At 43.5% G+C, this 26,181-nt stretch overlaps 2 protein-coding genes and 1 long non-coding RNA gene across 10 annotated transcripts in view; 2 read left to right on the top strand and 1 right to left on the bottom strand.

Moving 5' to 3' along the window:
* Positions 1 to 1,932: 1,932 nt before the first annotated feature.
* LOC131696855 (uncharacterized) lies at positions 1,933 to 4,856 on the top strand. Of its 3 annotated transcripts, none has more exons than XM_059011930.1 (4): positions 1,933 to 2,642; positions 2,733 to 2,900; positions 3,034 to 3,158; positions 3,452 to 4,856. In XM_059011930.1, exons 2-4 carry the CDS (start codon positions 2,792 to 2,794, stop codon positions 3,773 to 3,775), a joined length of 558 nt encoding a protein of 185 aa, XP_058867913.1. In that variant the 5' UTR covers positions 1,933 to 2,642; positions 2,733 to 2,791; the 3' UTR covers positions 3,776 to 4,856. The 3 variants fall into 3 exon arrangements, 2 of the variants coding, with proteins under 2 accessions (XP_058867913.1, XP_058867912.1); XR_009311494.1 differs by having other exon boundaries at positions 2,242 to 2,642; positions 3,029 to 3,158; XM_059011929.1 differs by lacking the exon at positions 3,034 to 3,158 and having other exon boundaries at positions 2,236 to 2,642.
* A 3,901-nt stretch (positions 4,857 to 8,757) lies between these two features.
* Positions 8,758 to 11,296, top strand: LOC131709418 (uncharacterized). The gene is made up of 2 exons (XR_009311524.1): positions 8,758 to 9,648; positions 11,045 to 11,296. It is a non-coding gene; the product is annotated as an uncharacterized LOC131709418 (long non-coding RNA).
* A 2,013-nt stretch (positions 11,297 to 13,309) lies between these two features.
* Positions 13,310 to 26,181, bottom strand: part of LOC117970363 (butyrophilin subfamily 1 member A1-like) — a 184,794-nt gene continuing 171,922 nt past the window's right edge. For 5 of the 6 annotated variants that reach the window (XM_059011827.1, XM_059011824.1, XM_059011826.1 and 2 more), the window contains 5 exons: positions 25,561 to 25,587; positions 22,470 to 22,496; positions 22,301 to 22,327; positions 19,260 to 19,847; positions 13,310 to 14,807 (listed from right to left, as the gene is read on the bottom strand). In XM_059011827.1, coding sequence (XP_058867810.1) covers positions 14,257 to 14,807; positions 19,260 to 19,847; positions 22,301 to 22,327; positions 22,470 to 22,496; positions 25,561 to 25,587 — 1,220 coding nt within the window. In that variant the 3' untranslated portion in view covers positions 13,310 to 14,256. The remainder of the gene's footprint in view (positions 14,808 to 19,259; positions 19,848 to 22,300; positions 22,328 to 22,469; positions 22,497 to 25,560; positions 25,588 to 26,181) is intronic. The other variant, XM_059011825.1, reaches the window with a different exon arrangement.

Below are 26,181 nucleotides of genomic sequence, written 5' to 3' on the forward strand. Positions count from 1 at the left end.
CGAAAATATATTTTAAAATTAAGCACAGTTTATTTTTATTTTTTTATTTTCTTCACAGTACAATGCATTCTCATTCATATAAACTATTAGTTTGGTTTTGATATTTAGTTAAGAGATCATGAGTCCTTAAAAAATCCCAAATTTCCATTTTTCGTATAGCCCTATTTTAACACCAGCTAGAGTTAAATCAAAAGACATTGGCGCAGGCGATTAATATCAAAGATATCGTATGAAGATTAATATTGGAATCCTGATATCACACATTAAAGAAATGTATTTTTCAAAATGTTTATTGATGATCTGTCCTTATTTCATATAAAGTTGGATAGCTAGCTGGTTTTCTTTTTGGCATGTCACGTGTGCTTAAGGAGATGCTGGTTCCAGTGGAATGTAAGGGAGTGAGGCGATATGTGAGGGTTCCTAAGACAGACCCCAAGTATGATTACACTGAATTCATCCAAGCAGCTCAGTTAAGACAGAATCTCAGGACTATTTCATTTATTTTGTTGTGGATAGTTCATTTGTAATCAGAAGGGCTACATTTAGGTAGGCTTAATGTCTTGCAGTGGAATTCAATCTTGCGCTCTTGTGAGTGTCTCAGGTCAGTCCAATGGTAGCTAACGTGCCCATTTTTTCTCAGTTTCAAAAAAAATTCAATCTGCCACCAGAGATCCATGTGGACTTAAAGGACTCTTCAGGAATTGAAGTTGATGCAGACATCTTTGATGAGCTTATGACGTCAAGTGAAGTATCCTTCAAAGTCTTCACTGGAGAACAATCTGGTAAGACTTTGAGTTATAGGCTAAGCAAAGTTTATCCTGTTGCACATTCTGCTTAAAACCCTTTAAATTCTCAAAATGATGTCATACGGAGCAGAAGCGGACAGGACGTCCTGGCTAAGTACTCAAGCTAGCTGTGCTTTAAAGACCATTGACCGTGTTTTGCATTGGCTAATGTAAGGAATTTATTGAAAGGAGACTTGTGATTTTGGCATTGTCATGACAATTTTCTGTCAAATTAGATGTCATTAGTCATCCTATTATCTGTTTTTTATGACAACGGACGATAGGATGACTCGTCTAATTTGACAGAGTTGTCATGGCAATGGCAAAATCACAACTCTCCTTTCAACTGATTGCTTACTTTAGCCAGTGCGAAACACAGTCAATGGGCTTTAGAGCACAGATAGCTCGAGTAATGAGCCAGTTTGTCATGTCTGCTTCTGCTCCCATTGTGTGTGTCTTCAGATCTATCTGAGGCCTCACTCTGCTCAGTGGGGTCTGATTCATCATCAGGTTCAACTGTGATTCTTGAAGAAACCATAGCAAGGAGAAGAAATCGGACTGATAGTCCCATAGACAGTAATGCAGCAGGAGATGTGAGTTTAAAAATATATATTTTTTATTGTATGCACTGCTTGTGTATTCGTGAATGTTTTAGAACACATTGTGTGGTTTCTGCCATTTCCAGCACCCTTGAAGATGCACTGCTGTGGCTGTTAGGTTTTTATCTTGTTCTTCCAGATGATCAGTGCCATCCTTGACTCAAAGGCAGGTGGTGAAAAGATATTCCTTGAGTTTGCCAAAACCAAGAGTCTCTCTGATAGCACCTGTAGGCTATTAGTGAACATGCTTGTGGCAGATATGATTGAGATGCATGGGTAAGTGAATGATTCAATGTGCTGGGTCTGTATGATAACAATGCTAGAATTACCTTTCATTACTGATAACATAATCACAAACCAACATTTTGTCTGGCACGATTTTAGTCAGACTTAGTCTTAGTCATTAATTTTCATATATTCATGTTGTGGTGTTCTGTTGCAATTTATCTTAAAAGGAGGGCCCCCCCATCAAGTGTGCACACCAAGCATGCCCTGGGAATCGTGACTTTATTACCCTATTTGAAGGGTCCAGATTCAAGTAATGCATATGTAAGTTTGGATTATTGTAGGTAACAATGCATGCACATTTTTAACCTTTCTTAATTAAATTGGTGGGGCCAAATTGCTTAAATTATCAGCTCAGGACTCATCTTGTACTGGGGACACCTGGCCAAGAGTACTATGGTCCTAAATAGTGACCTTATGTATTTGTCAGTGTTTCCCCTAGATTATAGTCCAGACAGGGTGGAAAGGCTCCATCTCTCATCCAGACCCTCTTTATCCGAAACTGTCAATAGAAACCAGTAGAAGCCTAAGTCTTTCTGGTGGAGGAGCACGAGACCTAGGCAGACAGGGCTGCCCTCGATATACAATGGTAAGGGGAACTCTGTTTTGTCAAGTTCTTACTGTGTTTTCCTTTTGAAAGGAACACTACTGCGATGCCGAAAGTGGATCGGGTTACCTGGCCTGGAGGATTAAGACTGTCCAACGCAACACATCACATGGGACCAAGAAGAGATCCATGTCTACATACCAAGATGGTCCAAAGGCTAAGCGGGCTTCACATTCAACTGTTGAGCAACTGACAGGCGACAAATGCAGAGGGGCGATATCTGTGCTTCAGCATTCAACTGATGAGTCACTGGTCAAGGAGAAGATTAGGGCAACATTCAAACACAGACAGAACATTGTGCAGGATCCAGAGAAGTCCTCAACCATCTTGGGCGTCTTCCCCCGATTCCTTGACATACCAGGCTTGGTAGTTATGATTAGAAGCAAGCTTTTTGCCATACTTTGTAGATTTAAAGATAAGAGTTTTGTGAAACAACATTGGTTCAATGTTTTTCAGATCGACCAAGACTTCACAATGCTGCTTGGAGAGGATGCATCTGGCAAGTTCCTGGCGAAATGGCCAACTTTGTTCAGACCAGGGTCATCGCAGACTGCAAGAACCTACCCCCCAGTGCCCATTTGGAAGCCCTCCTCTCTTCTGCGCAGCACGACTCTGATGATTTGGGTACATGAGTACATCATTTCTGCTTGACCACCAAATAGTTTGGTCTTACTAACATGTCATGTGAGCTTCAGGTTTTTACTGTAGCGTTTACTGTAGCGTTTGCTCTACTGTGTTTATACTTCACTAAGACTAGGATGGGACAGTGACTTGGCAGCCATTCTGTTGCTGCTGCATCTGCTACCCCCGACCTCAAAAGACAAGAGGGCTGCAAAGATCGCTGTCTCTCAAGCTGCTGACCATCTGGTGAAATATATGAAGGTATGTTCTCTTATTTTGGTTGTGCTTTTCTGTGCCACTCTCCTTTTATCTAGCACAGTGCCTCCTTGCCATACACACAGCCCCTGCAAGCCCCTCTCCCGCCCCTTGCTTTCTAACAGTTTCACCAAGGTGATTGGAGGTGCATTGCAGACAGCAGCTGTATCGTAACCAATCAGCATGTTTGCTCAATCTGAGTGCAATAATGGAGGCTACTTTGTACCTCAGGCTGCTTTGTCTTTGCGTTGTGTGACAGAAATGAATGACTGTGGTTTCCCCTATGTTCTTTCTTTCAGGTGGGGACGAGCATGGTGACCTTCCTTGCGCAAGTTGGACGTGAACAGCCCTTCCTCCTCTGTGTCGGCGAACAAAAGAACATCATCCAGAAATTCTACATCGTCGTTGACCAGAAGGCCATTCCGTGCAAGACCCAAACATCAGAGGCAGCTTTCGATGAGCTCTTCAAGGCACACTACGTCTTCGGCGTGTCCTGTGAGGAAGCTTTGGGTAGTTTCTACACGTTCATTCAAACCACAGTGTATAATATTGATGTAGGGAATGCAAAGGAGAGCCCAAGGGTCAAGGAGATTAGAGCAAGGCTGCTTAACAGAGACACTTGAGTTGATACACATCTTTGGGCTTAAAGATGTTGACTTGTTTCATTTGTAAAGTACACCACAGAAGTTGTGCATTGCTTTGTCAACATTTTAAGATCCATCAGGAAGGACATTGCGTTTGAAATGCGGAGATCCTGAGTGTTCCTCCGTTTTTGGCACTTATTCTGGCTTTAAGAAGCACTTGGTTCGTGTACATGGTGACTGTGTTACTCCAAATACCATTGACAATGTTGAGACTTTGAGCAATAATGATGTTGAACCTTCATGTTGTCAGTCAGTTGATACAGACTCTCCTACTACTCAGGTTCCTATTGAGAGGAGGCAATTGCTGGACATGTGTGGGTCTGTTGGAGCTCAGTTACAGGCATCGGGGGTTGCTGAAAGTACTGTTCAATCTATGGTTGGTTCAATGGAAGAACTTGTGAATGACATCCATGCTCAAGCAAGGGAAGCTGAACTAAAAAGTATTTCATCAGAGACTCAAGGTCAAGACCTAGGTGAAAAAGTTGGGGATTGTTTTGATCAGCTTGAAAATCCTTTCTCAGTCTTGAACACAGGAGCCAAGCGGCAGAGGTATTTTGAGGAAAAATGGGAAATAATTGAGCCTGTAGAGCATGTTCTTGGAGTGCGGTTTGATGTACGCCGAGATGGAACACCTGGTGTGTGCAGTCAAGTTCCAGTAAATGATACGTTTATTGATGTACCTATCTTAGGAACTCTGAAGTCTATGTTTAAGAACAGTGAAGTGTGTAAAAGTTTCCAGCAGGTAAGAGAACATCAAGAAGGTACTTCCAAAGACATTAATGATGGTTCATACTTCAGAAATCATTGTCTGTTTTCACAACAAGAATATGCTCTACAGATTCAACTTTACTATGACGATTTTGAAACTGCCAATCCTTTAGGCTCAAAAAAGGGAATTCATAAACTTGGCTGTGTTTATTTTATTTTAAGAAACCTACCACCAAAATTGAACTCTGTGTTGATGAATATTCATCTAGTTGCTCTCTTTCACTCAGAGGACTTAAAGAAATATGGATTTGATGAAATACTAAAGCCACTTGTAAATGATTTAAAAGTTTTGGAAACCAAAGGAATTAAAATATCCTTTTCAGACACAGTGAATATTGTGTTCTCACCAATTGTAACAAATGGTATGACATATTATTTAAAGCATTTTGTTTGTGATCACCACAAACTGTTTAAGTCTCTGTTTCCAGATAGAAACTTGATTCCCAAACACCACTTCATGATACATTATCCGAGGTGTGTTTGTAAAATCAGTCCACTTCTACACACATGGTGCATGAGATTTGAAGGGAAACACAACTTCTTCAAAAGGTTTGTTAAGAATTTTAAGCACATCACTAAGACTCTAGCAAAGAAACATCAGCATCATTTGGCTTTTCATTGGGAGAATTTTTATTTTCAACGGTTTCAGTTTGGTCCCATTAAAATGGAAATGATCAACAGTTTGGAGGGTAGTGATATTTTAACTGAAATATTGCGAAATATTGATGTTTCCACAACTAGTTGGGTGAAGAACTATGGAAGCGAGTATCACATTGGTATGTTTGTTTGCTCAGGTACAGAAAGTGAAATGCCTGTATTCAAGAAGATCATTAATGTGATTGTAAAAGATGACCAAGCTTTTCTTTTGACCTCGAATGTTGCTACATTGTGTTTTGATGATTACTTAAATGCATTCAGCATTGATGAAATAAGTGATGAATTTACTGCGATATGTGTAGAAGACCTGGTTTACCATAGACCTTATGACAGACAGTTTTTGTATGACACGGATGATGAGAGAACATGCATTGTCCCATACTGTCACATTGTATGACTTGCATTTTGTTTTTGATGTGTGTAGAAGTGCTGCTTTACCATTGGCCGTACATCAGACTGTTTTTGTATCATACTGATAGAGAACACATTATCACAAGTTGTGTCATGTTTACCTGTTCAATGTGAGTCAGGGTTATGTCAAGTGTTGAATGTGGTGTACATGTTGAGATTAAAAGAAATAACAGCAGATTCTGTGCTGTGCTTATTTTAGTTGTAAGTGCACTAAGGTTAAAGGCACAAACACATTGGGGGGGTACAGGGGGTATTATATGGCTGGAAGGGTTATAATTCAAGTTTACATCCTATAGTGTGAACTCTATTAGAGTAAATGTTACAGTGTGAGAGTTGATTTTATATTTACACCCTACAGGGTTGAAAGGTAGAAAACTGGCAGAGTAAAAATGTACTGTGATGGAGTTGATTGTTAACACGTTAGACTAGCGTAGAGTTAATGCAACAATAACCAGGGTTGGCCAGTGTTCATTTTAACTATATACAGAGTTACAGTAACTCTGCTAAAGTGTTAAAAAGCTAACACTTTCAAAAGTGTAAAATTAACACTGTGTAGAGTGAGACAGTATAGACACTTTGAGTGTTCAATTTAACACGATGAGAGCTGATTTAACACTTGAGATTTTGCTGTGGAGCTGAAGCAACGAGAGAGGGAGAGAGGGGGCGGGGCAGAGAAGGAGGCGGAGACGCTGCTAGGCAACCGGCTCCTGAACATTCCACTCCGCTGAGCAGAGACCGTTAGGATTTAAAAATGCCAAAGTTCCGAGCGGCGTCAGGCGCTTCTTTTAATTAACACACCGTTGCGGACATACATTTTAATTTTGAAGATAACCATATTTTAAATACTCAAATAGCACTGATAATTCATATGTTAAACTATAAAACTACACTACTTAGCACTCCGAGAAATGTAAAACGATTCATTTGTAAAGAATTAGCTCTGAGATTATTTAGATAAATAATCATAATTATGGATGCATGGATTTTGGATTAAAACATATCCACATGTATGTTTGTTTCATGTCGTAGGACAGGGTGTGTGTGTGTGTGTTACCATGAGGTAATATCACCACGCCTTGGGTGCGTTGTGAGGCTGTAGATGAAGTGGAGTCCTTCAACCGCCCAGGAAGTTGTGATCTATTCATGAACACAGCTTTAGACCTATAGGACTATATTTATATATCCCTACACCCCCTGCTCACAGCTGCGCCTGCGCACTGAAGTGAATAAAGAAAGACTGCATTTCCCAGCGCCGCTCTCTCTTTTTAAAGCTGCGCCTGCGCACTGAAGTGAATCAAGAAAGACTGCATTTCCCAGCGTCGCTCTCTCTTTTTAAAGCTGCGCTTGCGCACTGAAGTGAATAAAGACAGACTCAGGGTGTGTTCACAGAGATCATTCTCTGCAGAATCTGACCAGTTTATCCAATGATCTTCTATGAACTGGTCAGATTCTGCACATGATGATCTCCATGAACGCACCCTTAATGTCTCCCTTTCACAGCTGCCCGGTTCAGCGCAGTTAATTCAGAAGCGGTTCTGTAATTACAGATATTAAGGAAGCGCATTGATACCTTACAAAAATAAATAAATGAAAATAAAAATCACGTAAATAGAGAACCATCACGAAACTACGTGTTAAAAATGATCACGTAAATGCGTGACAAAGTAACACGTAATTATGAGAAATGAAATTATCACGTGACTACGTGTTAAAATGTATGTTTTTTTTACACCCGTGTTGTTTGAGTGGATGCGCTGTAAGTAGGATACAGTCACTCTAATAAGCACATGTACTGCCCTGACTCACGAGTAAATCCTTTACCAGCTTTGAAAAACGAAACTGTCCCTCTTCCTCCGCTAAGAACCTCGGAGTCACCCTGGACCCCTGCCTCTCTTATTCCCAGCACATCTCCACTCTGGCACGCACTTGCCGATTCTTCTTGAGCAACATACGAAGAATCCGACCCTTCCTCACCAACTTCACCACCCAGCTCCTGGTCGAGGCCCTGGTACTCTCCCGCCTAGACTACTGCAACTCACTCCTGGCTGGCCTCCCTGTGTCCGCCACCCGTCCGCTCCAGCTTTTCCAGAACTCTGCTGCCTGCCTGGTGTTCTCTCTGCCTCGCTTCTCCCACGCAACTCCACTGCTCCGCTCACTCCACTGGCTCCCGATCACCGCTCACATCCAGTTCAAGACTCTTGTACTAGCCTACAGATGCCTTGACCAGACTGCACCCAGCTACCTCCAGACCCTCATCTCTCCCTACACCCCCACTCGACCTCTCCGTTCCGCCTGCACTAGAAGACTGACTCTACCTCCTCTACGCTCCCCTGCCTCCAGAGCCCGCTCCTTCTCCACCCTTGCTCCGCAGTGGTAGAATGACCATCCTACAGATGTCAGGACCGCCCAGTCCCTGACCACATTCCGGCGCCTCCTTAAGACTCACCTCTTCAGACAGCACCTGTAGAACTCCTCTGTTTTTCCCCTGGGACACTATCACCCTTCCTTAAAATGCACTTTATCTGCTCTTATCTGCCCCCTATTTTACTGCATTTAATCCTGTACTTCAGAGTACTGTAATCTGCCAAGTGTTTAATCTGTAGTATTTTGTAATTAATCATATCCTGATGTAACTATCACTGTCACTGTTATCTGCTGTATTATTGAATTGTACTTTGTCACACTTGTACTTGCTTGAACTATAGTCATTGTATTTATCTTGCTCTTATTGTATTATTACTTGTACTGTAACACTTGAAATGTATTTGCTTATGATTGTAAGTCGCCCTGGATAAGGGCGTCTGCTAATAAATAAATTATAATAATAATAATATATGTAAAAAAAATAAAATGATGATAGATGCAATACTGGAAACCACCACAAGATGGCTACCGCTTGAATGTTAAAGGTTCTACTGATATGTGATAGATGATAATTATAATACTAATATAAATCTCAAGCAGGGAGATACAGTAGAGCAGCAATCAGAAACGTCTTGGTTGTAGAATCTACAGTTTACCACACCAGTAGTACGAGCACAAAGCGAAGCTATAAACAAAGCGTTAGATAACACTACAAACAAACAGCAAACTGCATGATGAACGTGCTGGAAAACTGGAACTAAAGCAGCAGAGAGCAAAATAAAGAAAACATCTAAGAAATCAGAACAAAAAGAACATACAAGAAACAGTGGCTGTGCGCACTCCTCAAATACAGAAGAAATCATATCAGACACTCCACGAAAACATGATTCCGTGAGAAACAAGACTTCCGGTTGCGTTACCCTGGTGAGCTCTTGCTGTGGTCACACAAAGGAGGAGTTACACCAGGTCACCCTGAGGAGGTTAAAACAACGAACCTGACCACGCAACCAGCAAAACAACACATTAAAAACACAACGGAAAAGATCACACTGAGAAGAAACGCAAACGGCGTGGAGCTTCCCTTCTGTGGAGGCATTCACACGCGTGACGTATGCTGACAGTCCTGATCAGAAACAGCGCTGCGGTCAAGAGCAACAACGAACACAGCTTTTAAGGGGAAGTCAATGAGTTACAATTAACACACAATTAAGTTAGCAGTAGTCCTACCTGCTACAATTGTAAAGCACAGAGAGGTGTGGTAAAGCATAGGGAAGCATTGTAAAGCACAGAGAGGTCTGGTAAAGCATAGGGAAGCATTGTTAAGCACAGAGAGGTCTGGTAAAGCATAGGGAAGCATTGTAAAGCACAGAGAGGTCTGGTAAAGCATATTAAACACTCAATACAAATGATGTATCTCTGCTCTCTCACATTCTGTCTCTCCCTCTCTCCCAGGTATCTGCTTCCTCTCCGGGGGTCAGAGAGAGGAGGATGCCTCTCTCAATCTCAACGCCATTAACCAGTGCCCCCTGCCCAAGCCCTGGAAGCTCACCTTCTCCTACGGGAGAGCCCTGCAGGCCTCCACGCTCTCCGCCTCGGCAAGCAAGCCAGGAGACCTCCAGGCTGTGCAAGTGGCCTTCACTGAAAGAGCCAGGGTAGAAGGGGCGTTCAAAAAGCGCCGGTCTGTAAAGGAGACAAAATCCTTAAACTGAGCTCCAGTATGAGCAGAGATGCTGTTTGTACATCGGGCATCTCCTCCTAGGAACTCCTTGCCTTCAAACATAAAAACAGCCTCTTCACAATCCCTTTTTAAATCACTCAGAAAGATGTGTTCTAAATCTGAGCAGGGCTGCAGACCCTGTAAATAGCGACTGTGACCACCATCATGAACACTGGAGCGGTGTGACTTGTTGGTTATTTTGTTTGAAGTGTTCTTGTCCTGTTTCGATGACTGCTTGCTCTCTCTCTCTCTTTCTCTCTCTTTCTCTCTCTCTCTCTCTCTCATGATTTTTGTAATGTTGTTTCTTGTCAGGGACCCCCTTGTGAATGAGATGTCTCTCTCAAAGGCTCTGTCCTGGTTAAATACATACATCTGAATGATTGGCTTTGCAGAACTCGTGTACCACGTACATGCAATGCCATTGGAAGTGTCTTCAGTCAGTTTTGTACATTGCTGTTGAATGTAACTAGTGTGTGTCTATCTCTGTGTCTGTGTGTGTGTGTCTATCTCTCTCTCTATGTCTGTCTGTCTGTGTCAAGGTGAGGCTCAAGCGATCAGGCAAAGGCAGACATTGCAATAGTGAAGCTGCTAAGCACTTTTATTTAACCCACTGAAGATACTGGCTTGTTACAGCCTTGCATACACCCCCGCCTCATTTAAAATGGAATAATCCAGTGGAGCTCCAATCACGGCTCACAGTTAAATAGGAAAGTAAAGAGAATGTTGCTGTTGATGGAGTTGGTGCAATAATTGTGCGCATTTATACTGTAGAATGTGAGTGAAGGGAAACGAGTACCGGTGTCAACCAATATTGGTTCCCTTGAAATATTTGTGTGTGTGCCACCCCCACCCCCACACACATGTGTGTGTGTGTCCTATTTCTATGTGAATTCTGCATGTATAATGTTTTTGAATGTGTGTAATGCTTGCAGACTGTTCTCATGTATTATTGCAGGGGAGACGGGACCTGTCCGAGGGGACTGGGGGTACAAGTTTAGGGTTAGGGTTTAGTTGAAAGGGCAGCGATATAGACTTCTATGCAAAGATGGATGGCTGTTAGAAAAAAAAATAAGGGCGGAACAAATATTCGAAAGGTGAAATATTGGGTCCTAGGGGGGAGTTAATATTTGTTTGCTGGAGGAACAGATATTCTGTGACACCGGAACAAAACAAGTCATGGACACAAAATACATCAAAAAATAAACCCTTCTTTACAGATGAGGGTTTTTCACCCTGTCAGTGTCTGTCTCTGTCTGTGTGTGTGTGTGTGTGTGTCCGTCTATGTGTCCATCTGTGTGTGTTACTGATTGGTTTATTATTTTTTTCTTCAGATTAACGGATTGGCTGCCTCCCAGTCTCTCTTCACTGCCAGTTATGTCTACTAGACCAGTGCGCTCATTAAACTGGGACCAGTAAACCTCACACACTGAACCACTGCTTTTGCGATCTCAATTTTACATTCCAAAAGGTGATTTTTACAAATTAAAAAAAATATGAAGACGTCTGTCTGTAAGCCTTTCTTCCAGAGCGTTTGAAGTCATGTGGAGCTTTAAATAAAAATCTACACTGTTGGAAAATTAAAATGTGTGGAAATTCATTCTTTCGTTTTTCTTTAAGTGATTTATAACTTAACAAAATAATTCCATAAAGATGACCTGCTTGGAAGTTGCATTAGCTCTCAGATGTCCAGTTTTTGAAAGATGTTCTCGCAGACCTGGATTTGACATGATCACTGGATTAAAGGAAGATCTGTTTCTGTGCCTCGCACTCGGGAAGGCTGCTGGACTCCCCGCCTCACTTCACCTCTGCAGTGTCTTCAGGGTCATGTTACTGGCTGATGGCATGCCAGTCAGCAGGGGGAGCAGCAGCTGATTGGTTAATGACAGGAAAGAAACCAGCGAAGGGGCGGGGACAATTTCATCCTCCAGGTGCACAAGGAAGTGCAACCCTAACTGAAACCATGGCTTGCAAACAGAGATTTCTTTAACCGGGTGTAGCACTGTAGCACATATCACGTTGTAAAATGAAGAGTTTTCGTTCTAGTAAGCTTTTGAAAGCCTGGCTTGTGCAAACAGAGATTAGCCCAGGGTAGCACCGGAGGTGTTCAAATGAGAATCCATGTTTTGCTGCAACATCTTTCAAAAGCTGCACATTTGAGAGCTGTGTAGCGAATGGAAGTGATGGACCGCTAACACTGAGGGAATTCTGTCTTGAGCTGCAGTAGAATTATTTTAATAAGAACTGAAATTGGTTTCAGTGGTCTGTGCAACCCTCATCATAGAGACTAAAATAAAATCAAAAACAACGGGCACAAATTGATTATATTTTGAGGGTTTTTTTTTGTAAAATCTCCCATGTATGCTGAATAAAAATGACAATTAAAACACATCTGAACAGAATCTGTTCTGTTTCTTTAAGTATTTCTAAGTTAGACTGGAAGTAACTCTGTGCTTTGAGGAGGAGGTGGGGATATGTAAACTAACTGGAGTGTGTACAGGGCCTGCAATCCTCCGAAGATCCCCACTCTGAGTTTCAAACAAAGTAGAGATATCATCCATTACAATTAAACAGGCAATCTTAGACATACTAAAAAAATCCCCTCTTACCAGCGGTATGGATCTGTAGTACAGCCCCAGCTGTCTCCCCCCCCTCCCTCTCCCCCTCCCCTCTCTCCCCCTCCCCTCTCTCCCCAACGGTGTGGATCTGTAGTACAGCCCCAGCTGTCTCCCCCTCCCTCCCTCTCCCCCTCCCCTCTCTCACCAGCAGTGTGGATCTGTAGTACAGCCCCAACTCCTCCCCCTCCCCTCTCTCACCAGCGGTGTGGATCTGTAGTACAGCCCCAGCTGTCTCCCCCCTCCCTCTCCCCTCCCCTCTCTCCCCAGCGGTGTGGATCTGTAGTACAGCCCCAGCTGTCTCCCCCTCCCCTCTCTCCCCAGCGGTGTGGATCTGTAGTACAGCCCCAGCTGTCTCCACCTCCCTCCCTCTCCCCCTCTCTCACCAGCGGTGTGGCTCTGTAGTACAGCAGTTTCTCCACCATCTCTGGATCGTTGGCCGACACGGCTACATGCATCGGAGTCCTCGTGTTGTAGTCGGCCTCTTCCAGGTTCGTTCCCGACAGGAACCCCCCCCCGCCCCGTGCAGCAGCGGGAAGTCCTTCATGGATACTGCACTGGAGGGGGGCGTGGCCAGAACACAGGGTCAAACTGAGGGCACTTAGACTAGAACAGTGTGTGGAGATTGCTGACTATAGCAACTTGACTAGAGCACAGTGTTTGATTGCTGACTATAGCAGCTAGACTAGAGCAGTGTTTGACTATAGCAGCTAGACTAGAGCACAGTGTTTGACTATAGCAGCTAGACTAGAGCACAGTGTTTGATTGACTATAGCAGCTAGACTAGAGCACAGTGTTTGATTGACTATAGCAGCTAGACTAGAGCAGAGTGTCTCTGTGAAGAATCTGCTCATGGACCCAACAGGCTTGTTATTGTTGAGAGTTATGTGTGAAGAATCAGCACTCTGCTGTCATGAATGTCTTTCTTTTTACGAGTTCAAGATTGCCAAGGTAAACAATTGAGCAGTAAATCACACAACACCGTTATATCTTTTATACATTTTATCAAGAAAGATAGAAAATAGATGCGCTACAAAAACAGAACAGAAGATTCATATCAAAATAGCAGAAATCAGTTCACTAAGTTTAGCAATGAATAATATTCAGGGAGCATCTCAGCTTCAGGGTAAATATTGATTACATGGAAAATAATGCATTCATCTATTGTCTAGAAAGTCTTTTATCATTATTTATTTATTAGCAGACGTCCTTATCCAGGGAGACTTAAAGCTGTTACAAAATATCACAGTACAAAATTAGAGGGGGCATGGAGGAGAGAGGGAGAGGGAGGAGAGAAGAGAGGGAGAGGAGAGAGGGAAGGGTGGAGCGAGGGAAAGTAGAGAGGATAGAGGAGAGGGAGAGTAGAGAAGGCAGGGTGGAGAGAGGGAGAGTGGAGAGGATAGAGGAGAGTGGGACAGTAGAGAAGGCAGGGTGGAGAGAGGGAGAGTGGAGAGGATGGAGGAGAGAGGGAGAGTAGAGAAGGCAGGGAGGAGAGAGGGAGAGGAGAGAGGATGGGGGAGAGAGGGAGAGTAGAGAAGGCAGGGAGGAGAGAGGGAGAGGAGAGAGGATGGGGAGAGAGGGAGAGTAGAGAAGGCAGGGTGGAGAGGGAGAGTGGGAAAGGGAGGGGATTAACATATCAGAGGGAAGGGAAATAGTGAGGAGAGCCATAGGGGAGGCAGAGAGGAGAGCAGAAGAAGAGAGAATGAGGGATCTGGAGATGGAGAGGTGGAGGGGAAACAGATGGAGACAGGAAGGGAAGAGTAGGAAAGCGGGTGTAGAGAAATAAAGAGGAGGGGCTCAGGGTAAGAGGGTGGAAGAGAGAGGATTTCTTCTCATCAGCCCAGAAGAGTGCAGAGAGAGTGTCAGTGAAAGTGAAGAGGAGATTGTCTGAGCTGTTTGAATAGTTTCCTGGTTCAGACAGCAATGTGTGTTTAATCTGCAGCGCTGACAGGGTCAGGGTCAGGGGTCTCCAGCACAAGGGCTGTATTCTCATCCACAGTACAGAAGAATGGATAGAGTTTCTCATTGGGATTGAACTCCATGTCAGTGAAAGTGTAGATGTGAGATCTGGTCTCCACATTGTAAAAGGAGAGCTGCCCTTCCTCATAATCCAGATACACCCCCAGCTTCTGGGGCTTCAGGCTCCGGGGGAGGGGGGTCTGGGGGTCAGTGTGAGCAGTGAACTCACCTCCACTCCACCTCACAGTCCAGTAACCCTGCTGGGGGGTCATGCTGATCCCCCCCTTCCTCTCGGCAGACTCTTTGCTGACTCCTAATCTCCACAGTGTATTCCCCCCCACCTGCACCTGCCAGTAGTGTCTCCCCGAGGTGAAGCTCTCCCTGCCCAGCACACAGCGCCAGACATCAAATCTCACTGGATTGTCAGGGAGATCCTGCCGTGTCTCTCCCAGTCTCACTCGTTTCCCTTCCGCAGACAGGGTGAGCCGGGGGTGTGCTGTATCAGGGTCCAGAGTCACATCAACTGTGGCGCAGAGAGGAGACATTATTATTATTATTATTATTATTATTATTATTATTATTATTATTATTATTATTATTATTATTAGCAGTAGTAATAAATGTATTATTATTACTAGCATTATTATTAGTATTATTAAGAGGGTATGAAGGAGCGAGGGTATGAAGGTATGAAGATCAATTAAAATGAACCTTAAAATAATAATATTTACTAGATATAAATATTAACTAAACCCCGAGATCGCCTCGTACAGTAAAGTCTCTTAAATGGACAGGCTGAACTCAAGCTGCAGTTTGGAATCGCAGTTGGAATTGCGGCAGTGTTCTGAATTTGGAATTGTAGCAGTGTTCTGTTGTCATGGAAACCGCAGTGAACGCAATGAGCCGTGAGATACACCAGGGGTCCCGCACTCCTTGAGAAAATGTCAAATTAAAAACATTTAATATGTTTAAACCTGTAACACTAAATAAACCAAATCTAAACTGCCCTTTATTCATCTGAATACATATTGTGAAAGATGGAAATCACATAGAATATGCACTGAGGGAAATTCATTTAGTAAATAAAATAAATTGCAGAAACTAAACAGAGCCAGTAATTAATAAAATAGCAGCTTATCCAAACATTTTAATAAATCAGTTACTGGTATGTAACGAGATGTATGAGTTTGATTCATAACTTGATTCAGTTAATATTGAAACACACATCAGAGTACTCAATGTTTTAAATGTTAATAGCTAATTAGTCACAAAAAACGTATTAAATCAGAGGCATCAATTGAATTTTTAAATGAATGTTCTCAAGTACAGGAGTTAGTATGAAAACGTTTCGTCAAAAGAACAAACCCATTCCAGCTCCTCAAAGCTGTGCCCGCGGTACAAACCCATTCCAGCTCCTCAAATCTGAGCCCGCGGTACAAACCCATTCCAGCGTCTCAAAGCTGAGCACGCGGTACAAACCCATTCCAGCGTCTCAAAGCTGAGCCCGCGGTACAAACCCATTCCAGCTCCTCAAAGCTGAGCCCGCGGTACAAACCCATTCCAGCTCCTCAAAGCTGAGCCCGCGGTACAAACCCATTCCAGCTCCTCAAAGCTGAGCACGCGGTACAAACCCATTCCAGCTCCTCAAAGCTGAGCACGCGGTACAAACCCATTCCAGCGTCTCAAAGCTGAGCCCGCGGTACAAACCTATTCCAGCTCCTCAAAGCTGAGCCCGCGGTACAAACCCATTCCAGCTCCTCAAAGCTGAGCCCGCGGTACAAACCCATTCCAGCGTCTCAAAGCTGAGCACGCGGTACAAACCCATTCCAGCGTCTCAAAGCTGAGCACGCGGTACAAACCCATTCCAGCTCCTCAAAGCTGAGCCCGCGGTACAAACCCATTCCAGCTCCTCAAAGCTGAGCCCGCGGTACAAACCCATTCCAGCTCCTCAAAGCTGAGCCCGCGATACAAACCCATTCCAGCTCCTCAAAGCTGAGCCCGCGGTACAAACCCATTCCAGCTCCTCAAAGCTGAGCCCGCGATACAAACCCATTCCAGCTCCTCAAAGCTGAGCCCGCGGTACAAACCCATTCCAGCTCCTCAAAGCTGAGCCCGCGATACAAACCCATTCCAGCTCCTCAAAGCTGAGCCCGCGGTACAAACACATTCCAGCGTCTCAAAGCTGAGCCCGCGGTACAAACACATTCCAGCTCCTCAAAGCTGAGCCCGCGGTACAAACGCATTCCAGCTCCTGCAGCTGCCTGTTGTGTTCTTTATACTTTGCAAAACGTGTTCTTTGGAAGCGGACTCGACATATTGTAATTTTATTAATACTGAACACACTGTTTACATCTGAAGCAGAGCGATCACATGACCTTAACATCCCGCCTACAGGAAGGCAATCTGGTAGCTCTGACTTGTGAATTTCTGCTTTGATCGACAGTCCGACAACACTGCCACGCCACGCCACAGAAAAAAAAATAAATAAATACACGCAACGTCATTGCCCCCGCTGCCCACCCGGGACTGTGTCACGGTGCACCTTCACACTGCTTCTCAAAGAAGAAGCTGCCTGTGGAACGTGACGCCAGATTGAGCGGACACGCGCGCACAGTGGAGTGCTGTGGATTTGTTTTGAGAATGGATCCCGAGGTCGGACTGTGCGAAACGATAAAGTACCAAAAGATTTCACACGAATACACAAATATGGGTTTGTGTTTCACATGCTGCTGACTGCAAATACAAACCGAATAATTTCATTTCAAATTATTAAAGTTAGATTAACTACTACTACTAATAACTTTAAAAAGTTACAGATAGTATTTAAAAAATGTCAGTGAACACGTCAGAAAAATAGATTTAAAGCAGGCCTATTAAAAACAAAATCTAAACGAAACATTAAAGAGATTTTTCTTTACAGCTTGTTTTTATACATGCAATGTTAATAGATGGGATTTTTTAAAATGACCGAATTGAATGTGATTTTCAGATACTTTGCACATTTCCAATATATGGAGCTTATTTTTATTTTTCTGTTAAGGGCTGGTTTATAAAGTAACTCAAAATAATATGCGCGATTACTGATCACTTTATTCATTAGAAAAAATGATAACGCTTTATATTGCGTGGCATAAATTAATATTAAACTGATATTAAATGAATGTTAAATTGCATATTGAATTTACGTTCAATTATTCCTTGTTACTTTCCATTGACATTCAAGTCAGATTAACTGTATTTTCAATAAGGGGAAATTATTACATATTTTCAACGGTAACAAAACGTGATATAAATGGCCGTGACGTGCCATTACATTTTCAATCGATATTTGGGTAACATTTAGCAAGAAACCAGCCAGTGCACATTTATTAAATATTAATTTAACATTAATTTAATATCAATTGCATATCTATTTAATATTAATTTATGTCATGCAATATAAAGCGTTGCTGATAAATACATGGAACCCAATTCATGAAGCAGCAGCAGACCTTGCAGTTCACACACTGTAAGGTTTGATTTGTCTCTGTTTGAAATGATCCCTGTCAGCGTTAAACAATTTAAAGGAGAAATACTTTCCAGAAGACAAGTCTCCGAATTCAACACATCGGCGCCGGTCGCTGCAGGTCTGTGACCAAGAACTGCGTCCATTAATTATTATTATTATTATTATTTATTTCTTAGCAGACGCCCTTATCCAGGGCGACTTACAATTGTTACAAGATATCACATTATTTTTACATACAATTCCCCATTTATACAGTTGGGTTTTTACTGGAGCAATCTAGGTAAAGTACCTTGCTCAAGGGTACAGCAGCAGTGTCCCCGACCGGGGATTGAACCCACGACCCTCCGGTCAATAGTCCAGAGCCCTAACCACTACTCCACACTGCTGCCCTAGACATTAAGACATCAGATTTACTTTTTTTGCGGTCGATGCTTTTATTGTTATGATCTTTTATTTATTTTGAATCCTGTTTTATTATTTTTATTTTTTCACAGCACTGTTTTGCGCTGCGGTTTAGTCTCATATTTCTCAATCCCTGTGAAATCTTTTGGTAGACTCTATCGTTTCAGGCAGTACGAGTTAACCGCGCCCCCAGCCTTGCTCAGCACCGAGCCAGTACCAGATATCTCGCGAGGCCAGAGTTTCACGGTTCCGGTTCGGATCGACAAAATGACCCGTGTGGAACTAGCCGTACCGCGAGGACTCGGCTCGGCTCTGGTTTGCTAGTGTGAAAAGGCTATTGGAGAGCCCTGCAGCTACTGAACCGAACCAGCCTGGGGAGCCCCCGACACATCGCCATGCATACCGGCACCAATGCCCTGGGCCAGCGCGGAGACGTGGCCAAAGCAGTGAGGAAGGTGGCAGAGAGAGCCACGCAGGAGTTCAGACTCAATCCTCACACTGTGTGAAGAGTCAGGCAGGTACACCTGGAGGTGTGACACTATCCTCACACTGTGTGAAGAGTCAGGCAGGTACACATGGAGGTGTGACACTATCCTCACACTGTGTGAAGAGTCAGGCAGGTACACATGGAGGTGTGACACAATCCTCACACTGTTTTGACATCGCCTTCATTTCTCAGTTAATTTATGTGAATAAAAATATCAAAACAATTGATATAATGTTGTAAAGATATCTCAGCAATGCGTTTAGCACAGGAGACAGCAATGGAAAGAGTGTGTTTGTTAAAAAGACTGAAGCGTGTTCTGTAATAATTTAAACTTATCCACTGCTGTTATTGTAACAACTGCAGACTTTTTATTATGACATGAACTTATCAATACTATAAAATAATAAAACTTGCAAGACCCATGTTATTATTATGAAAAGCAATGGTTAGCTGTGTATTTGTTGAAAACACTAAAGGGTGTTCTGTAACACTTCAAACCAGATAGGAGTTATAGAAATAAATAATAAACCAACAAGCATATCAGCCTCTAGCAAACAAGTAGTAAAGTGAATCAGTACCTGATGCAGCAAGAATCCATTTCCAGACTAGAAGAAAGAAAGAGCTGTCATTCATCTTCCTCGGGGACACCAGTGCAAGGTCTGTTTTCTCGTCCCAAGTCCAGAAGAATGGATAGAGTTTCTCATTGGGCTTGAACTCCATGTCAGTGAAAGTGTAGATGTGAGATCTGGTCTCCACATTGTAAAAGGAGAGCCGCCCTTCCTCATAATCCAGATACACCCCCAGCTTCTGGGGCTTCAGGCTCAGGGGGAGGGGGGTCTGGGGGTCAGTGAGAGCAATGAACTCATCTTTATCTTCATCTCCATCCCACCCCACAGTCCAGTAACCCTGCTGGGGGGTCATGCTGAACTCCTCCTTCCTCGGGGGAGACTCTCTGCTGACTCCTAATCTCCAGAATGTATTCTTTCCCACACCCAGCTCCCAGTAGTGTCTCCCTGAGGTGAAGCCCTCCTTGCCCAGCACACAGCGCCTGTAATCAAATCTCTGAGAACTGTTATGATCCTGCCTTTTCCCTCTCACTTGTTTCCCATCCACAGGCAGGGTGAGCCGGGGGTGTGCTGTATCGAGGTCCAGAGTCAAACAGTCAACTGTGAAGAAGAGAGGAGACAATAATAATAATAATAATAATAATAATAATAATAATAATAATAATAATAATAATAATAATAATAATCCCTCCATTATCTATAACCACTTAATCCTATAGAGGGCTGCGGTGAGCCAGAGCCTAACCCGACAGACACATGGGCGCAAGGTGACACTCTACACCCTGGACGGGACGCCAGTCCATCGCAGAGCAACTAAGGGGCAATTTAGAGAGGCCAATCCACCTAGCCAGCATGTCTTTGGACTATGGGAGGAAACTAGAGTACCCAGAGAAAACCCACGTGAACACAGGGAGAACATGCAAACTCCACACAGACAGACCCCTGAGGCCGGACTCGAACCCAGGACCCTGGAGCTGTGAGGCAGCAACGCTAACCACCGTGCCAATAATAATAATAATAATAATAATAATAATAATAATAATAATAATAATAATAAATTGAGTATTTACAGTGTGTTTTCTGTATCAATTATACAGTGCCTTGCGAAAGTATTCGGCCCCCTTGAACTTTGCGACCTTTTGCCACATTTCAGGCTTCAAACATAAAGATATGAAACTGTAATTTTTTGTGAAGAATCAACAACAAGTGGGACACAATCATGAAGTGGAACGAAATTTATTGGATATTTCAAACTTTTTTAACAAATAAAAAACTGAAAAATTGGGCGTGCAAAATTATTCAGCCCCTTTACTTTCAGTGCAGCAAACTCTCTCCAGAAGTTCAGTGAGGATCTCTGAATGATCCAATGTTGACCTAAATGACTAATGATGATAAATAGAATCCACCTGTGTGTAATCAAGTCTCCGTATAAATGCACCTGCACTGTGATAGTCTCAGAGGTCCGTTTAAAGCGCAGAGAGCATCATGAAGAACAAGGAACACACCAGGCAGGTCCGAGATACTGTTGTGGAGAAGTTTAAAGCCGGATTTGGATACAAAAAGATTTCCCAAGCTTTAAACATCCCAAGGAGCACTGTGCAAGCGATAATATTGAAATGGAAGGAGTATCAGACCACTGCAAATCTACCAAGACCTGGCCGTCCCTCTAAACTTTCAGCTCATACAAGGAGAAGACTGATCAGAGATGCAGCCAAGAGGCCCATGATCACTCTGGATGAACTGCAGAGATCTACAGCTGAGGTGGGAGACTCTGTCCATAGGACAACAATCAGTCGTATACTGCACAAATCTGGCCTTTATGGAAGAGTGGCAAGAAGAAAGCCATTTCTTAAAGATATCCATAAAAAGTGTTGTTTACAGTTTGCCACAAGCCACCTGGGAGACACACCAAACATGTGGAAGAAGGTGCTCTGGTCAGATAAAACCAAAATCGAACTTTTTGGCAACAATGCAAAACGTTATGTTTGGCGTAAAAGCAACACAGCTCATCACCCTGAACACACCATCCCCACTGTCAAACATGGTGGTGGCAGCATCATGGTTTGGGACTGCTTTTCTTCAGCAGGGACAGGGAAGATGGTTAAAATTGATGGGAAGATGGATGGAGCCAAATACAGGACCATTCTGGAAGAAAACCTGATGGAGTCTGCAAAAGACCTGAGACTGGGACGGAGATTTGTCTTCCAACAAGACAATGATCCAAAACATAAAGCAAAATCTACAATGGAATGGTTCACAAATAAACATATCCAGGTGTTAGAATGGCCAAGTCAAAGTCCAGACCTGAATCCAATCGAGAATCTGTGGAAAGAACTGAAAACTGCTGTTCACAAATGCTCTCCATCCAACCTCACTGAGCTCGAGCTGTTTTGCAAGGAGGAATGGGCAAAAATTTCAGTCTCTCGATGTGCAAAACTGATCGAGACATACCCCAAGCGACTTACAGCTGTAATCGCAGCAAAAGGTGGCGCTACAAAGTATTAACTTAAGGGGGCTGAATAATTTTGCACGCCCAATTTTTCAGTTTTTTATTTGTTAAAAAAGTTTGAAATATCCAATAAATTTCGTTCCACTTCATGATTGTGTCCCACTTGTTGTTGATTCTTCACAAAAAATTACAGTTTCATATCTTTATGTTTGAAGCCTGAAATGTGGCAAAAGGTCGCAAAGTTCAAGGGGGCCGAATACTTTCGCAAGGCACTGTATGTCCAGAGGTTAAAGCAAAGTGGCAGTGAAAGGGTTATTTTTACTGGACTCCAGCAAAGAAACTCAAAGAATACAGCTGTTTACCAGAAATGAAGACAGTTTACTCAAAGTGTTGGGTCTCTATGCAGTAGAAATCACATGACTCAGTGTGGCATTCATATGAGGTCAATGCCATGGTCACCAGCACCTTTAGCAAGCAGGGTTTACATGAATCTGCTAACATGAAGTCACTTTTTATTATAGATGTAAACACAGTGAGTGAGACGGGGCTCCTCGCTGTTCTTTTACCCTCCACTGTGAAAGGAATCCATTGAAGAGACACATACCTGCTGAGCTGAGGATCCACTTCCATTCTAGAACACAGAAATAAAGACAGCATTATTTTACAATCACTCCTCCTGTACTTTCTACAGTTCAGAAGATGTGCAGCACACACTAACCGGCAGGGCTGAGCTGGGGTGAGTCAGGCTGTGGATTTACACACACTCTACATACCTGATTTAAGGGTGCGGCTCACAGACTCTGTGAAAAGAAGAGAGCTGGATTACTTTCTGCACACTGAGGTGTAAAATCTATTGCGCACTATTGTGAAGAGCTGCATGTAAATACAGTAGGGTTGCCAGGTGGTGACAGAAAACAGAGAAATGAACTCCTCTATCAGCTTGGCTTGTTCTGACAGCCCCTCACCTCCACGATAGCCAGCACACATCTCTCCAGAGAAATGAACTCCACTGTCAGCTTGGCTTGTTCTGACAGCCCCCCACCTCCCCGATAGCCAGCACACATCTCTCCAAGAAATGAACTCCTCTGTCAGCTTGGCTTGTTCTGACAGCCCCCCACCTCCCCGATAGCCAGCACACATCTCTCCAGAGAAATGAACTCCTCTGTCAGCTTGGCTTGTTCTGACAGCCCCCCACCTCCCCGATAGCCAGCACACATCTCTCCAGAGAAATGAACTCCTCTGTCAGAGCCCTATGGAGTTCAGTGATATCCTCCTCCAGCTCTCTCACAGCCTCGCTAGTGCTCTTTGTAGCATTCATAGTGTACTGTTGAAAAAACAGTCGGGTCTGAACTTCACTCACGTCCCACCATTGCCTTATTGATAAAAAAACCCCTTTCTGCCTTTCATCGTTCATAAAAGAAGTCTTTTAAAAGTTTATTATAACATGCCAATAGGAAGAATAAACACATTCAGTAGGGATAATCATATTCAAACTGACCAAACTATGATCAGATAGACCTGTGGGATGAATAGTACATTTAGAAAAATAATTTAAATGATGCTTAAACACATCAAATGTATCTTGTCGAGCTAAACATATATTCCCATGGCTCCCCTTAGCCCAGGTATAGTTATTATTATTTATTTCTTAGCAGACGCCCTTATCCAGGGCGACTTACAATTGTTACAAGATATCACGTTATACATTATTTCACATTATACAGATATCACATTATTTTTAAATACAATTACCCATTTATACAGTTGGGTATTTACTGGAGCAATCTAGGTAAAGTACCTTGCTCAAGGGTACAACAGCAGTGTCCCCCACTGGGGATTGAACCCATGACCCTCTGGTCAAGAGTCCAGAACCCTAACCACTACTCCACAGTGCTTAACATCAGGATTCATTACCCTCCACACATCCTCCTTATCATGCGCTGTTAAAACACTAACCAGCTCCTTAACTGACCTGGGGTGAGGCTCTGGGCTATTCTGTCTAGCTTGTCGTCAACTGTACAATTAAAATTACCAGCTAATAAAACCACTTCTTCAGTCTGACTCTGGGCTATAACTCCATTGAGAGTCTGAAAAAACAGCACCCTCTCTCTCCCATCGTTTGGTGCATAAATATTAACAAATACTAAATTTCTACCGTCTACAAATAACCTCCCCTTCCCAATCCTGAATCCTCTCAGATTTATTATTATCATCTGTATGGGTCTCTTGGAGCATGGCAACATTAACTTTCTTATGGTTTATATATTCACACTGAGCTGCTCTCTTTGCACAATCTCTACCTCCACTTATATTTAAAGTTCCTATATTAAGAGTCTACATTGTTGGGTTGAAAAAAGAGCTGCACTGGAAAGTACAAACAATAGTAAAAACGTACAAAAGAAAAGATGCTTGTGTAGACTTATACATCATTCTTGTTTAGAGAGGCACGAACTTTGCTTATTACATGTTTTAATTGATCTCTTTCTCTTTGCTCCATGCCCAATACAGCTGCATTGCGTCTAATTTGCTGTGCAGAATTTAAGAACAATTTTAAATCAGGGCAGTGCTCAAAAACTTGAATCCCTCTTTTCCCTTTAACGGAGCTTCAAAATCCTTGATCCCCTAGGGACAGGGACAGGGACAGGGACAGGGACAGGGACTGGGACTGGGACTGGGACCCCCCCTCTGCTCTGCACTCTGCACACGCAGAGGAGAACCCCTCACTCACTCTGAGCTCCGCACTCTGCACACGCAGAGGAGAACCCCTCACTCACTCTGAACTCCGCACTCTACACACGCAGAGGAGAACCCCTCACTTACTCTGAGCTCCGCACTCTGCACAAGCAGAGGAGAACCCCTCACTCACTCTGAGCTCCGCACTCTGCACACGCAGAGGAGAACCCCTCACTCACTCTGAGCTCTGCACTCTGCACACGCAGAGGAGAACCCCTCACTCACTCTGAACTCCACACTCTGCACACGCAGAGGAGAACCCCTCACTCACTCTGAGCTCCGCACTCTGCACACGCAGAGGAGAACCCCTCACTCACTCTGAGCTCCGCACTCTGCACACGCAGAGGAGAACCCCTCACTCACTCTGAACTCCGCACTCTGCACACGCAGAGGAGAACCCCTCACTCACTCTGAGCTCCGCACTCTGCACACACAGAGGAGAACCCCTCACTCACTCTGAGCACCACACTCTGCACACGCAGAGGAGAACCCCTCACTCAGTCTGAGCTCCGCACTCTGCACACGCAGAGGAGAACCCCTCACTCACTCTGAGCTCTGCACTCTGCACACGCAGAGGAGAACCCCTCACTCACTCTGAACTCCGCACTCTACACACGCAGAGGAGAACCCCTCACTCACTCTGAGCTCTGCACTCTGCACACGCAGAGTAGAACCCCTCACTCACTCTGAGCTCCGCACTCTACACACGCAGAGGAGAACCCCTCACTCACTCTGAGCTCCGCACTCTGCACACGCAGAGGAGAACCCCTCACTCACTCTGAACTCCGCACTCTGCACACGCAGAGGAGAACCCCTCACTCACTCTGAGCTCCGCACTCTGCACACACAGAGGAGAACCCCTCACTCACTCTGAACTCCGCACTCTGCACACACAGAGAAGAACCCCTCACTCACTCTGAGCTCCGCACTCTGCACACGCAGAGGAGAACCCCTCACTCACTCTGAACTCCGCACTCTGCACACGCACTGCAAGCACTCCCAACAGACACAGCGACAGACAGACAGCATGAGTAGATAGATAGATAGATAGATAGATAGATAGATAGATAGATAGATAGATATAAACATTTAGAGTAATTCTACAAATAAAGTTATGAAAACAGTTCTTACCAAGTTCCTCACGAAGGCGCTGAGCAGCTAAAAAAAAAAAATCAGACAGAACAGTGTGTGGTTATTTCAGCTCCAGTAAAGATTAAAATGAATCAGACAGAACAGTGTGTGGTTATTTCAGCTCCAGTACAGATTAAAATGAATCAGACAGAACAGTGTGTGGTTATTTCAGCTCCAGTGCAGATTAAAATGAATCAGACAGAACAGTGTGTGGTTATTTCAGATCCAGTACAGATTAAAATGAATCAGACAGAACAGTGTGTTGTTATTTCAGCTCCAGAACAGATTAAAATGAATCAGACAGAACAGTGTGTGGTTATTTCAGCTCCAGTACAGATTAAAATGAATCAGACAGAACAGTGTGTGGTTATTTCAGATCCAGTACAGATTAAAATGAATCAGACAGAACAGTGTGTGGTTATTTCAGCTCCAGTACAGATTAAATTGCAGTATGAAAAACACAACCAGTTAAATGAACAGGATGTCTATGTGAAAATGAATCTGCTATCTGTGAAGTATATGAAACATACAAACTAAAATTGTTACAATTTTCAACATCCCTCTATAAGGAAATATTTATATTCCTAAACCTTTCTGTGCAAACCCCCACCCCAACTTTTT

The sequence above is a fragment of the Acipenser ruthenus genome, chromosome 43, assembly GCF_902713425.1.
Source record: "Acipenser ruthenus chromosome 43, fAciRut3.2 maternal haplotype, whole genome shotgun sequence".
NCBI classification, from domain to species: domain Eukaryota; kingdom Metazoa; phylum Chordata; class Actinopteri; order Acipenseriformes; family Acipenseridae; genus Acipenser; species Acipenser ruthenus.